Source organism: Rousettus aegyptiacus, unplaced genomic scaffold, assembly GCF_014176215.1.
Source record: "Rousettus aegyptiacus isolate mRouAeg1 unplaced genomic scaffold, mRouAeg1.p scaffold_m13_p_2, whole genome shotgun sequence".
Classification (NCBI taxonomy): domain Eukaryota; kingdom Metazoa; phylum Chordata; class Mammalia; order Chiroptera; family Pteropodidae; genus Rousettus; species Rousettus aegyptiacus.
Window position 1 is genome coordinate 144,379,733 of NW_023416295.1, and position 11,775 is coordinate 144,391,507.

General features: G+C 30.6%; 2 protein-coding genes across 4 annotated transcripts in view; one reads left to right on the forward strand and one right to left on the reverse strand.

Moving 5' to 3' along the window:
- KRAS (KRAS proto-oncogene, GTPase) overlaps positions 1-10,506 on the forward strand; it is a 35,473-nt gene extending 24,967 nt beyond the window's left edge. For 2 of the 3 annotated variants that reach the window (XM_036236851.1, XM_016119227.2), the window contains exons 5-6: positions 1,778-1,901; positions 6,117-6,218. In XM_036236851.1, the coding sequence (XP_036092744.1) occupies positions 1,778-1,897 (120 nt within the window). In that variant the 3' untranslated portion in view covers positions 1,898-1,901; positions 6,117-6,218. Of the gene's footprint in view, positions 1-1,777; positions 1,902-6,116 lie in introns of all 3 variants that reach the window. The other variant, XM_016119228.2, reaches the window with a different exon arrangement.
- Positions 5,882-11,769, reverse strand: ETFRF1 (electron transfer flavoprotein regulatory factor 1). The gene is made up of 2 exons (XM_016119230.2): positions 11,725-11,769; positions 5,882-11,647 (listed from the first exon to the last, which is right to left on the reverse strand). The coding sequence occupies exons 1-2, from the start codon at positions 11,767-11,769 to the stop codon at positions 11,426-11,428; spliced, it is 267 nt and encodes an 88-aa protein (XP_015974716.1). The 3' UTR covers positions 5,882-11,425.
- Positions 11,770-11,775: the final 6 nt, after the last annotated feature.

The window sequence follows — 11,775 nt, forward strand, 5'->3', positions numbered from 1 at the left end:
AAAAGTGGTTATCTAATTTAATGTACCAGCATTTTTAATGCTTTCAGAAAATGGTTGGAAATATTTATTTTGTAGTTAGCTAACTAGTTGATCAAATCGATCCCATTAAAAATAAGATACAAATTTTCTTGAGCTATAGGGATTTTTATATTAGAGGGCTGAATAGAAATATATTGCTGAGTGGTATAAATAACTTGAAATGTGCATTTTAATATATAATCAGCATATTTAAATGCCTACTTCTTACCTGAAACTTAATTTTATGAATTTTAAATTAAAGTTTTACTTTAATGGTAAATTGCCAAACTCTACTGAAGCAGCTCTTAATATATTCTTGAGATTTGTAAATATTAATATACCCTAAAGAATTGAAGTGCCTTTTTTCCCTTTAACTATTATAAGCAGTGGATATGCAATGATGTCTGCATACAGAAATTAAGCCTTAGCTGTTGGCTTACTTCAGTTAATAATGAAATGTTTGATTCTTTGTGCCCAATTGAATTTAAAACTAAAAATCATACATTTGATATGTATTAGCTTTTTAGATGCTGAGTCCATTTGGTCACATTTGGTTTATAGAAAGACTGATGTTACTACCCATACTAGCAGGTTAAAATATTCCAGTATCCATATGAGTAATTTATTCTTAAAATTAAAATAAACAGATTAAGTTAAATGTGCAATAAAATATACTAGCTTTCCTAAACACATCTTTCTTTGAGAAAAACGAACATAAATATTTCATCTTTTAAGTTAATTTGCACTATATGTAAATTAATATTTACATATTAATTTGGTGGTATGTTTTTGTGGACAATTAAATACTTTTTCCCCTTTGGCTACTGCCTAATTTTCTGGACTGGAAAAGACATTAGAAACTGTTGATCTCCATATGGCCATATATGATTGATTGTTCATAGCTTTCTTTCCATAACCTTAAACAAGAGAAGTCCCTTTTGTCTGTTTAGAATATTTAAATTAGTATAGATATGAGGCCAGTATAATTGGATACTGTTCTAAAAATTATTTTTAAGACTCGTAATAAAAATACAAAATGCATTGCTACAGTTCTTGTGGGTATATTTTTAACAATTAATGTTTTCATATTATGATAAACAGCCTTGATTTAGCATTTTTATTTAAATGTAGTTAATCCACCCACAGAAGACCCAGTCCCAGCTCCACTTGTTGACCCTAGAGATGGACTAGGCAGTGTTGTAATTAAAGGTAGAATTCGAGATTCCAATCTCTTGACCTGACTTTATTTTGGGGGATTGTATGTGTTTTTTAAAACAAAGGTTACAACCCCTTTTGTACCATTTTTTCTCCTTACTCCTTATGCAGGGTTGGAGTAGGAGCGGTGGAGATTAGTGGTACATAAATCACTTATTTTCCCTAAGTCAAAGAAATAATTTAAATTTAACTTCAATTTAGATTTTGATTAATCCCATGACCAGCAAACCAAAACGATTACTTTAATTGATACACAGGTACTTATACATGTACTCAGGTTTTTAATAATCTCCCCTAGTTACTAATTTATAATTTTTTAAAAATTCTAATTCGATTATAAAACAAAATTGACTTTAAAGAACAAACCAGGATTCAAGCCATATTTTAAAACTGCATCCCCTTTTTATGCAAACAATCTGATGTCTGTTTTAAAAAGAAATTCTCAAGTAAAGCTCATAATTTCAAACTTCCCACACATGGCTATCCCAATAAATTACTATTACCAATGAAACAAACTTTAAAGAAGTTGTGTTTTACGATGCAGAGAGTGGAGGATGCTTTTTATACATTGGTGAGAGAGATCCGACAATACAGATTGAAAAAAATCAGCAAAGAAGAAAAGACTCCTGGCTGTGTGAAAATTAAAAAATGCATTGTAATGTAATCTGGTAAGTTCGGCATATTAACTTTGGCCAAAAGCTGATGTCTTTCAAAGGTAACGAAGTAGCAACTACTTTAGAACTACCTAGGTGTGGGATTCTAATTTGAATTATTAAAAGCTAAACCCCAGAAGGGATGAGAGGGTGGGCTTGGGGGGAGGGGTGAGAAGGCGATGAGGAATAAGTGGTAAAAAACAAACAAAGAAACAAAAACCTTAAAAAAAAATCCAGGCAAAATTTAAAGTAAAACATATATGTCTTTCCTTTTTTAAAAAAAAAATAAAGAAAGAAACCTATAGTTTATTTACATAATTTGTACATTTTTATTTTCAATATAATGGGTATTAATTACAATTGAGGCAGTTTTGATGGCTATAGAAGACTACATTCGTCATAGGCTCTAAAGAGAAAAAATAAGAAAGGGCCACTCTTACAATATACTCTTTTCTTTTGGACATTTCACAAACACATTCTTAACTCTGCCTGTGTTCTCTAACTCAGTGGTTTCAAAATCACTTTTACCCAATTGAGAAACCGGAGAGTTTTGGGATGACTCCTGCATCCTTCTTTTTCATTTCCATTTGGAGGCAACCATAAATTCCTATATGCTACGTTCAGACTTTTACCACATCATTAGTTTAGGCCCCTTTCATTTCTTGCTGGGACTGTCACAACCTCTTATTTGGTTTACATGTTGCCGCTTTCATTCACAGTGCAACCAGAGGGATAAAAGAAACATCATTCTCTTCTTTAAATCAAGTCACTGACTGTGGAATAAAATCTCATTTCATAGAACGTTATATATGATTCTTAATATCTTTCTATTCCTTCAGCCTTTGGCCTTACCTCTAAAAACTGCTTGCTTGAGTTTTTTTTGTCCTTATGTAAATGAAAACCATGTTTTTTCTTCTCTTTAGAATGGCTATTGCTTTTGTTTGGAAGACCAATATTCTTATCCCCTAGTCTTATTAATTAGTTAACACTCAATCAACAATCCTCTACTCTCCTATTCTCTAAACCCTTAGAATGAGTGTAATGCCCTTTTCTGTGTATTACGCAGTATAATGTTCTTAGCTTTTACACGCTTACCATGTTAAATTGAAATAACCTCTTATGTTTGATCCCTATACAGTAGAATCTTAGCTAGAATCATATTTTTAATCTTTGCATGGCCATAGGCTAACGAGGTTCCTGGCACATAGTAGCTGCCCAGTTGGATTTATTGAGTGGAATTTCTTAATAATTAAATTATTAAACTTGGTCTTGCTCAGAAAATATTTCACTCAATAGATGCCATAAAGTATACACCAAAGCTTAAGATTTTGATGCATAGTTTGTAAAGTTCTGCAAGAACATTAAATAAAATTATAGTATATTATTTTTTGTGCTGATTAAACTAAAGGTTGGTAGTGTGTGTGTGTGTGTGTGTGTGTGTGTGTGTGTGTGTTCACCACTCAAAGTCAAATCTCTTGTCACCATATATTTTGACCCCCTTTACCCTTTTACTTCCCCACCCACGTCCCCTCTGATAACTATCATACTGTTGTGTCTGTGATTTTTTGTCTTGTTTTTTGCTTTTAGTTTTATATCCCACATATAAGTGAAATCAGATGATTCTTGACTTTTTCTGTCTGACTTATTTCACTTTAGCATAATATTCTCAAAATCCATCCATATTGTCGCAAATGGCAGTATTCCATTTTAGTATTATGTAAATTTAAGATCTGAAATAATTTAATTTCCCAAAAGTAAAATATATATCCGATAGTAGACTCAGCCCCAAAAGATATTATATGGTCTAATATTAACCTACTGAACCCAGAAGAACAAAAAGCCATAACTAGCATTAATTTTTATTGAGATTTATGAATGCTTAATATTTTTTCAGTATCATTGTGTAAAGCAATATCTTAATTTAGAAGGTGTGGTAAAATTTAACATTTGAAAAGTTAAACTTCTTAAAATACAGTAGCCATGGCCAAGTTTGTGATTAAATTTAATTTTAAAAATAAGTTTTATGTTTAATTTTTGTTTAAAACAAAGGTGGAAGCATATACTTTTCTAAAATTCTTAATTTGTGGAAACTAAATTTTTGTGATGGTGTAGTGTGAATGTCAAATAATTGTTGGGAATGTTGAACTGAATGAATCCTTGTTTTTTCACTGGACATGGATGGCATTTACATAAAGAAAAACGTGTACTTGGTAATAACATTTTAAATAAAATATTTTTATAAAATTAATTTGACAGTGATAGATACAAATTAGATTTTTTTAGTCCTAAAATGGATGAGTTTAAACAAAATAATTATATTTGAGAATGACTGGTTCCCATATTTTTAAAAAAGGGAATTTACTGCCCTATTTTAATTGTAACATTTCCCTAATCATGGAAATTATCTTAGTTAGATTACATAGAAAGGAGAGTTCAGTGCAATATGAATCTAAAGTATTTGTTATAATCTTAGAAGAAGGTAATGTTAACAAATTCACTTTTTTCATTTTCTCCTAAATACCTGTGTATTGCTTTTACCTTATGTTTTTATATCCATTGCATGGGTTTTTATCTGCTTCCCTGTTTTAGTACCATTGACATTTTTTTCTTCATTATAAAAGTTGAAATGGAGTAGATTATATAAGTGTTTGATTAGATCCTTTTTTAAATATTCTATCTCATTTTAAGGGTTTATGATTATAAATTAGTCAAAGGTTGGTGAAGTACAAAATTATATCATTCGAAGTATTTTGCTCTTTGTTAAGATGATTAGCATGAAGGTTTAGGTATATAAAACCCTGATTATATTCCTGATAAATTATCACTTTCCTTCTCTCCTTTGGATGAAACAAAAGCATATACCATATCAGTAATGATATCAGAAAGTGGAGAGCATCAATGAGCGCAGTTTGGGGGTTTTCTTGGGGAGTTTTATCCACTAGTGTTCAAATCAATAGTACTAGTTTTTATCCTATTTGTGTAAATGTGAGCAAGCCTCTCATTCCTACTCTGTTCACCTCTTTAAAAATATTAGCAATACTTTTCTGAATTTAAGATCTGTTGTGAAAATTAGATAAATGTAACTTGAGTGGAAATGCCTTGAATTAATTTTGTTGTTATTTTGAAATATTAATGGTAGATTTTAGGAATGCAGTAAAGGAGAAATCATATCACTTTATACTTTAAATTATTTTCAAGATAACTTAATGAATGTGTTTATGTAACTATTTAATAGAGGTGGTTAAAATTAGTAAAAACCCAACTTTGTTCTTAAAGTGATTTAATATATATAACTTTGTTAGATATTTGTTCCTAAGACTCCCTCTAGTGTCTAGTATTGAAAGCATCATTATGTTAACAGGTTTTTTTTAAAGTTCCTCTCAGTTGTACAGATTTTGAAATACATGGAGGTGCATATTTTTCTTTGTTTTTATTTTGCTTTTACATTTAATTTGCTCTTGAATGGGGAAATGACAAGAATTGACTTATGTATAGAGCTTTTTTATTTTAGTATTTCAGTTCTCTCCTGCTATCATATTCACAGCGTCACTTTTCATGTTATTAGGTTGAAAATTATTCTGACTTGTAATCATTTTCAACCATTACTGATTTAGATACCTTGCTTTGATCACAAAAAGATGTAGGTCAAAATGACCAAATGGAAATTTATTTATTTAAAGATATACTTAATATACTAACCAGTATATAAACTAAATAATAAATAAAATAGAATCTCCAGGTTGGTAAAGTATAACACTATTTAAATTATATAACTCATTTCTCCATAAATCAGAGTATTGAGTATGACATTTTTCAGAGTAGTGTCGTGTTGAGGTCCCTTTAAATTTCTTGCTTATATAAGTATGTGAATTGAAACTAATGCTTTAATATATATTATTTGAAGACAAAGTGTATTCAAATATTATTTACTTCTTGGTAATTATTTGAATCTAATTTTAAATTAGATTTAAATAAGTATTGAACTCAAGCTCAAATATTGTTACTGTGAATATTTATGAAAATAGTATATACTTACATGGCTTATATCTAATGTCCAGAAGCTCAGGGATAATTAAGTGTACATACATATTCACACACATATGCATTTGGATTTTGGCGACTGATAAGGTAAAGTGTCCTTATTTTATGTTTCCATTAGTAATGTATCCTTTTTGTTATTTGTATACTTCAAACCATATATATTCACATTTCAATGCTTATGTATTTCAGGGTGTTGATGATGCCTTCTATACATTAGTTCGAGAAATTCGAAAACATAAAGAAAAGATGAGCAAAGATGGTAAAAAGAAGAAAAAGAAGTCAAAGACAAAGTGTATAATTATGTAAATACAATTTGTACTTTTTTCTTAAGGCATACTTAAGTAAAAGTGATAATTTTTGTACATTACACTAAATTATTAGCATTCGTTTTAGCATTACCTAATTTTCTTTCTGCTCCATCCAAACTGTTAGCTTTTATCTTGAATGCTTATTTTAAAATGACAGTGGAAACCTTTTTCCTCTAAGTGCCAGTATTCCCTGAGTTTTGGTTTTTTAACTAGCAATGCCTGTGAAAAAGAAACTGAATACCTGAGATTTCTGTCTTGGGGTTTTTGGTGCATGCAGTTTATTACTTCCTATTTTTCTTACCAATTGTGAACTTTGGTGTGAAACAAATTAATGAAGTTTTGAATCATCCCAGTTCTGTGTTTTATCTACTCACATACATGGATTAATTACTAATTATAATTAAAGTTGAGATTTCAGTTGAGATTTCATGATTGGTTTTACCGAAACATTGAGGGAACATGAATTTCTGGGCTTCTCTTGTAGCTTCGTCTTATAGGAATCATAGTCTCTAGTTTCAATCACCCTTAATGAATGTAAAGTTAACTATTAACAGAGGTTTTCTTCCTCTTTCCACTGCTATTTGTCATAGTCATGCTCCCCAAAATATTATATTTTTTCTATAAAAAGGGAAAAAATGGAAAAAAATACAAGGTAATGAAAAATATTAAAAGGCCATTTACTTTCCACATTCGATAAATTCCTATAATACTCTGGATAGCTTTTCCTGTTAAGGCAGACCCAGTATGTAATGAGGATTATGGCAACCATTTTGGGGCTATATTTACATGCTACTAAATGTTTGTAATAATTGAAAAAATTTTAACATATAAAAATTCTCATAGGAATTAAATGTAGCCTTCCTGTGTCAGATTGCTTTTTCTTAACTCTAAAGCTTCTCTTGAACTTTTAGTCTTTAAAAATACTTTTAATTCTGGTAGTGATTTTAAAGGTTATTTGGGCCAATTAGTGCAGTAGGTATTAAAGTGACCAAGGTTGAAGGCCAGGCCCTGTGTGAACCTTTGAGCTTCACTGAGAGTTTCACAGTATGGAGCGCATTCCTATGGTCTTCCAGTGATTCCATGCATTGGTTGGTCAAAAATGGGGACTAGGAGGGAGTTTGGCTAGCTCAGCAAGAGACATTCTGACTGTGTGGTGGTTCTGCTGACAGATCAGAGCATCACTTTAAAAAAACAAAACAAAACACTAGACTTTAAAAAATTATTTTAAATTAGATTTGGGTGTGGAAGTGGGGCAAGATTTTTTTTTTTTAACAATGAAAAAGCTTCAAAATCTCTAGTATTGGCTATTCTCTTGACACTGTCTAGAGTAACATTTCATAAACACTTTAAGTCTAGTCTATATTTAGGTATATATAATACTTAAATTAACAAAATGATTCTGTGTATTTAAAATGTTACTTTAAAATATTTGAAGTGAGATGGTATGTTGAGGTGAAAATATCACTGGATTAGGAAGAAGGTGACTTAGGTTCTAGTTTTATGACTTTTACAAGTACATTTTGGGGCAAATCACTATTTCTTCATGTTAAAAGAAGTCATCTCAAGGCTATATCTAGCATTCAACTATGTGATTTACATTCAGTTTACGTAAAAATATACCTGTTTGTCAATTTCAGCACAATCTGTAACCTTTTAACTTATTACCATCTTCAGTGCCAGTCTTAGGCAAAATTGTGCAAGAGGTGAAGTTTATGTTTGAATATCCTCTCTTCAGTTTCAGGACTCCACTCCCTTATTAGTGTCATCTTGCCTGCCTACCCTTACTGCCCAAGGACTTGATACTTTTTCTTTTAATACTTCTCATTCCCCTAACCTCAAGATTCATTGCTGTTTTGGATACCTCTTTGAGGGCTTCCCATCAGGTCACATTAGAATGCCCTACATCTTATTTCCACAGGCTCAACATAATTTGATAGATACTATAATGGAATTTGACCTAATAGATAATTTTCAGTTGGCGGCTGTAGTAATTTAATCTGGATCCTTTGAACATCATCTCTTTGCTGCCTGGTCATTAGTGACTCCGTAGGAATTTTCATCTTCTATCAGTAGACAGAACCCTCTCTAGTAGGAAGAATTATTTAATAAAGGTAGTGCTGAAGAATTCCTTACATAAGCTGTAGGACTATCCCTAATAAGTGATACATTCCATTGTTTTAATAGCTAAAATTTTAAAATGAAAAATACTTTAAATTTTAATTCATAAGGCTTACTTTTTAGCACTGTTCATTATTCAACAAATATTTGAGTGCCTACTACACAAGGCACTGGGGATATTATGGTATAAGGGACATAATCCCTGTCCTTAAATGCTTACATTCCAGAGTGGTCTAGAATATCTTCATGAGGCATTTGGCACATGACCCAGAGATAACATAATACATATTTTAGTTTTGTAAGGAAGGGATTTGATCTAGTTCGGGAGTACTTTGCTCTGATTCCAATGAAACTTTTTAATCAAGTTACTTTATATAAATCACTTTACTTCATTCTTTTAAAGGAATAAATAATTATATTTATTTATTTGGCATAATTATGCAATTCTGTTGGGACCGTTATAGTACACATTAAGTTGTATGTCAGATAATATTAAAATGTCCAAGTGTAATATTCTAGTTGATCTTGTATAAGTAATTACAATAGGCTTTTAAAATGAAATATTGAATTTGGAATAGTTTTATCTGGGTACGAATAAACAAATACCTGAACTAATTCACAGAAAAGGAAACGTGTGTAAAAATTAGTAATACTTCTTCTATGTCCGCTTCGGCAGCACATATTAAAAATGATTTCTGATATGCTATGCTAAACAGGTTTATGGAACCTTAGGTAGGATGTTAAGACTTATAGTACCTCCTCTTGTTTCTACACAAAAGAAAGAAATGACCATACTTCAAGAATTGCAGTGCATAACTGAGTGAGGGGATTTTTAGAACAATTGAATTTTTGATATAGCTGAGCAATTTTTGTGAATTTTGAATGATTTGACAAAACCTTTGTTTTTGTAGAGGTTTTAAAAGGGTAGAGATAATCCTAGATTAACGTAAATAATTATCTAATAATACAGCCTTAAAGGTAAACATTCTTGAGGTTGAAAAAAGTTGCTAAATTACATAGTTTTAGACATTAACATGTTTGTGGAAGAAAATAGCAGAAGTATGTAGTATAATTTGAGTGAACATTCCCAGTTAGGAATTCTATTTCTATTTCAGTTTCATTTTAACTGAGTCACACTGCATAGGAATTTAGAACCTAATTTTTATAAGTTATCAAAACCTTTGCCACCATTGCACAATTTTGTCCTAATACGTATAGAAATTTTGAGGCATATTAAGTTACAGTTTGCACAAGTTCATCTCATTTGTATTCGTGATTTTTTTTCCTTCTGGCCATTTTTTTTTTAAACAATATATACACATTCAGGTTTTTTTATAGGCAATAAAAACTCATTTACATTTGTCAAAAATAATAATTTCTTGATAATTATGTATTAACGAATTTTAAAAATCCATCAGTTACCATAAAATGAATTTAGATTTACTAACGTCTGTGTTAATATTGGGTAGCATGAAATCTGCATTGATAAAGTGAGCAGCATATAACTGGTAGCTGTAAATTCCTTCAGAAAATGAAAATTATTTCTAAAGATATATTCACATCAGTTCTTTAAAAATAGTCATAACTAGATTACTACTTATTTTAGTTTAATAGTTTTAAGTGCCTGTTTGGGATGATGCTAGGTAATTTGGATGAATTTAGGAAAAACAAAGTTATTACCTGCAGAAATGTCAATGACAGAGGATCCCCCTCCCCATACAGCTAAATGGGTTATTTAATGTTTTATCTAAAAGTTTCCAGTTCCACTGTCTTGTGTTTTCATGTTGAAAATAACTTCTGCATTTTTCCTTTGAGTGCCAATTTCTTACTAGTACTATTTCTTAATGTAACATGTTTACCTGGAATGTATTTTAACTATTTTTGTATAGTGTAAACAAACATGCACATTTTGTACATTGTGCTTTTTTTTTGTGGGACATATGCAGTGTGATCTAGTTGTTTTCCATCATTTGGTTGCGCTGACCTAGGAATGTTGGTCATATCAAACAAATTTAAAAAATGACCACTCTTTTAATTAACTTTTAAATGTTTATAGGAGTATGTGCTGTGAAGTGATCTGAAATTTGTAATATTTTTGTCATGAACTGTACTGCTCCTAATTATTGTAATGTAATAAAAATAGTTATGGTGACTATGATAGTGTGTATTTCTTGATAGAAATTTGAAACATTTGCCTCACAACTGATATGAAATAGTTTATAAGCCACAGACACTACAGTATATTAGTAAATCTTTTTTGCAGCTTGTAAGTTAGAAATATTCTTTATTTATGCAAGGTGCTGTGAACATTACATAAAGGTTTAAACCTAAGACCATCTGTGGTTTAGGTCCGTTGCCATGTTAACTCATTTAGAAATACAGATCTGCCTTTATGACAAAAGAACATAATATTATTTATTACTTTTTATCAAAGAAGGTAATTGATACCCAACAGGTGATGTGTTTTAAGGCCCAAAAGGAGCCAGCAGCAAACTAAAGGAAGTACTGAATAGGTATGTATATAATGCCAGTCACTGGCAGGGTATTTCAAGATCAGAAGTAATCTTACTCTATATATTAACTATTTCTATAACTGCACTTAAATCATGACCAGGTGCTATTTCTTTTGTAGTGAACCTTGCTAATGTACCAAATGAAATAAAAAATAAGATACTCCTTCAAAAGTTAAGGGAATAAATGTGCAAGAAATTACTTTGCCCAGTTAAATGTGAATTAAGTGGCATTGGTAAAATTGAGAAATGGGCTAAGAATAATTGGCAAAAATCTGTTGTTAAAAAAATACTTAACATTATCTTTTCATTCAAAATTGTGTGCTCATTTATAATTGGTAGTTGGCAACATTATGTAGCTAAGTTTCTATTTTATTATAAAAATCGAGCATAAAGGGTTGCTGATAAAGCCCTCAGTTTGAATAGAAGTTGAAACCTGTTTTAGTTCAGTAAAGCAACCTAGATATTTTTCAGTTGACATGTATGTCTTGTCATTTTAAGTTAGATTTTTATATTTGTTGTAAACAGCCGGCATTGATTTTCAGTCAAGTTATAGTAATGATCACTTAGTTTCATTGGTATCTGAATAGTACCGTTGTTTCATAGCTCTATATTTCCTAAGGAAATATAAGGCTTCTAGCTCTTTCATTACAAATTCACCCCGTCCAATAAGTTCCTTGATCTTCTTTGGATCCTTCACATCTTTGTTTTTAAGGAAAACATTCTTCAGACGCCTTTTAAAATAGTCTGCTCCTTTTGGATAGTCTCGTCCAAGGTACAGCAGCTTAAAAAAGAAAGATTATATATTTCTAAGCAATCCATGTCATACAATAACATTTATAAAACTGGCAACATACTTACATTTTTATAAAGATTCAATACTTCTCCTCTTAAAGAATTGGCCATTTTTAT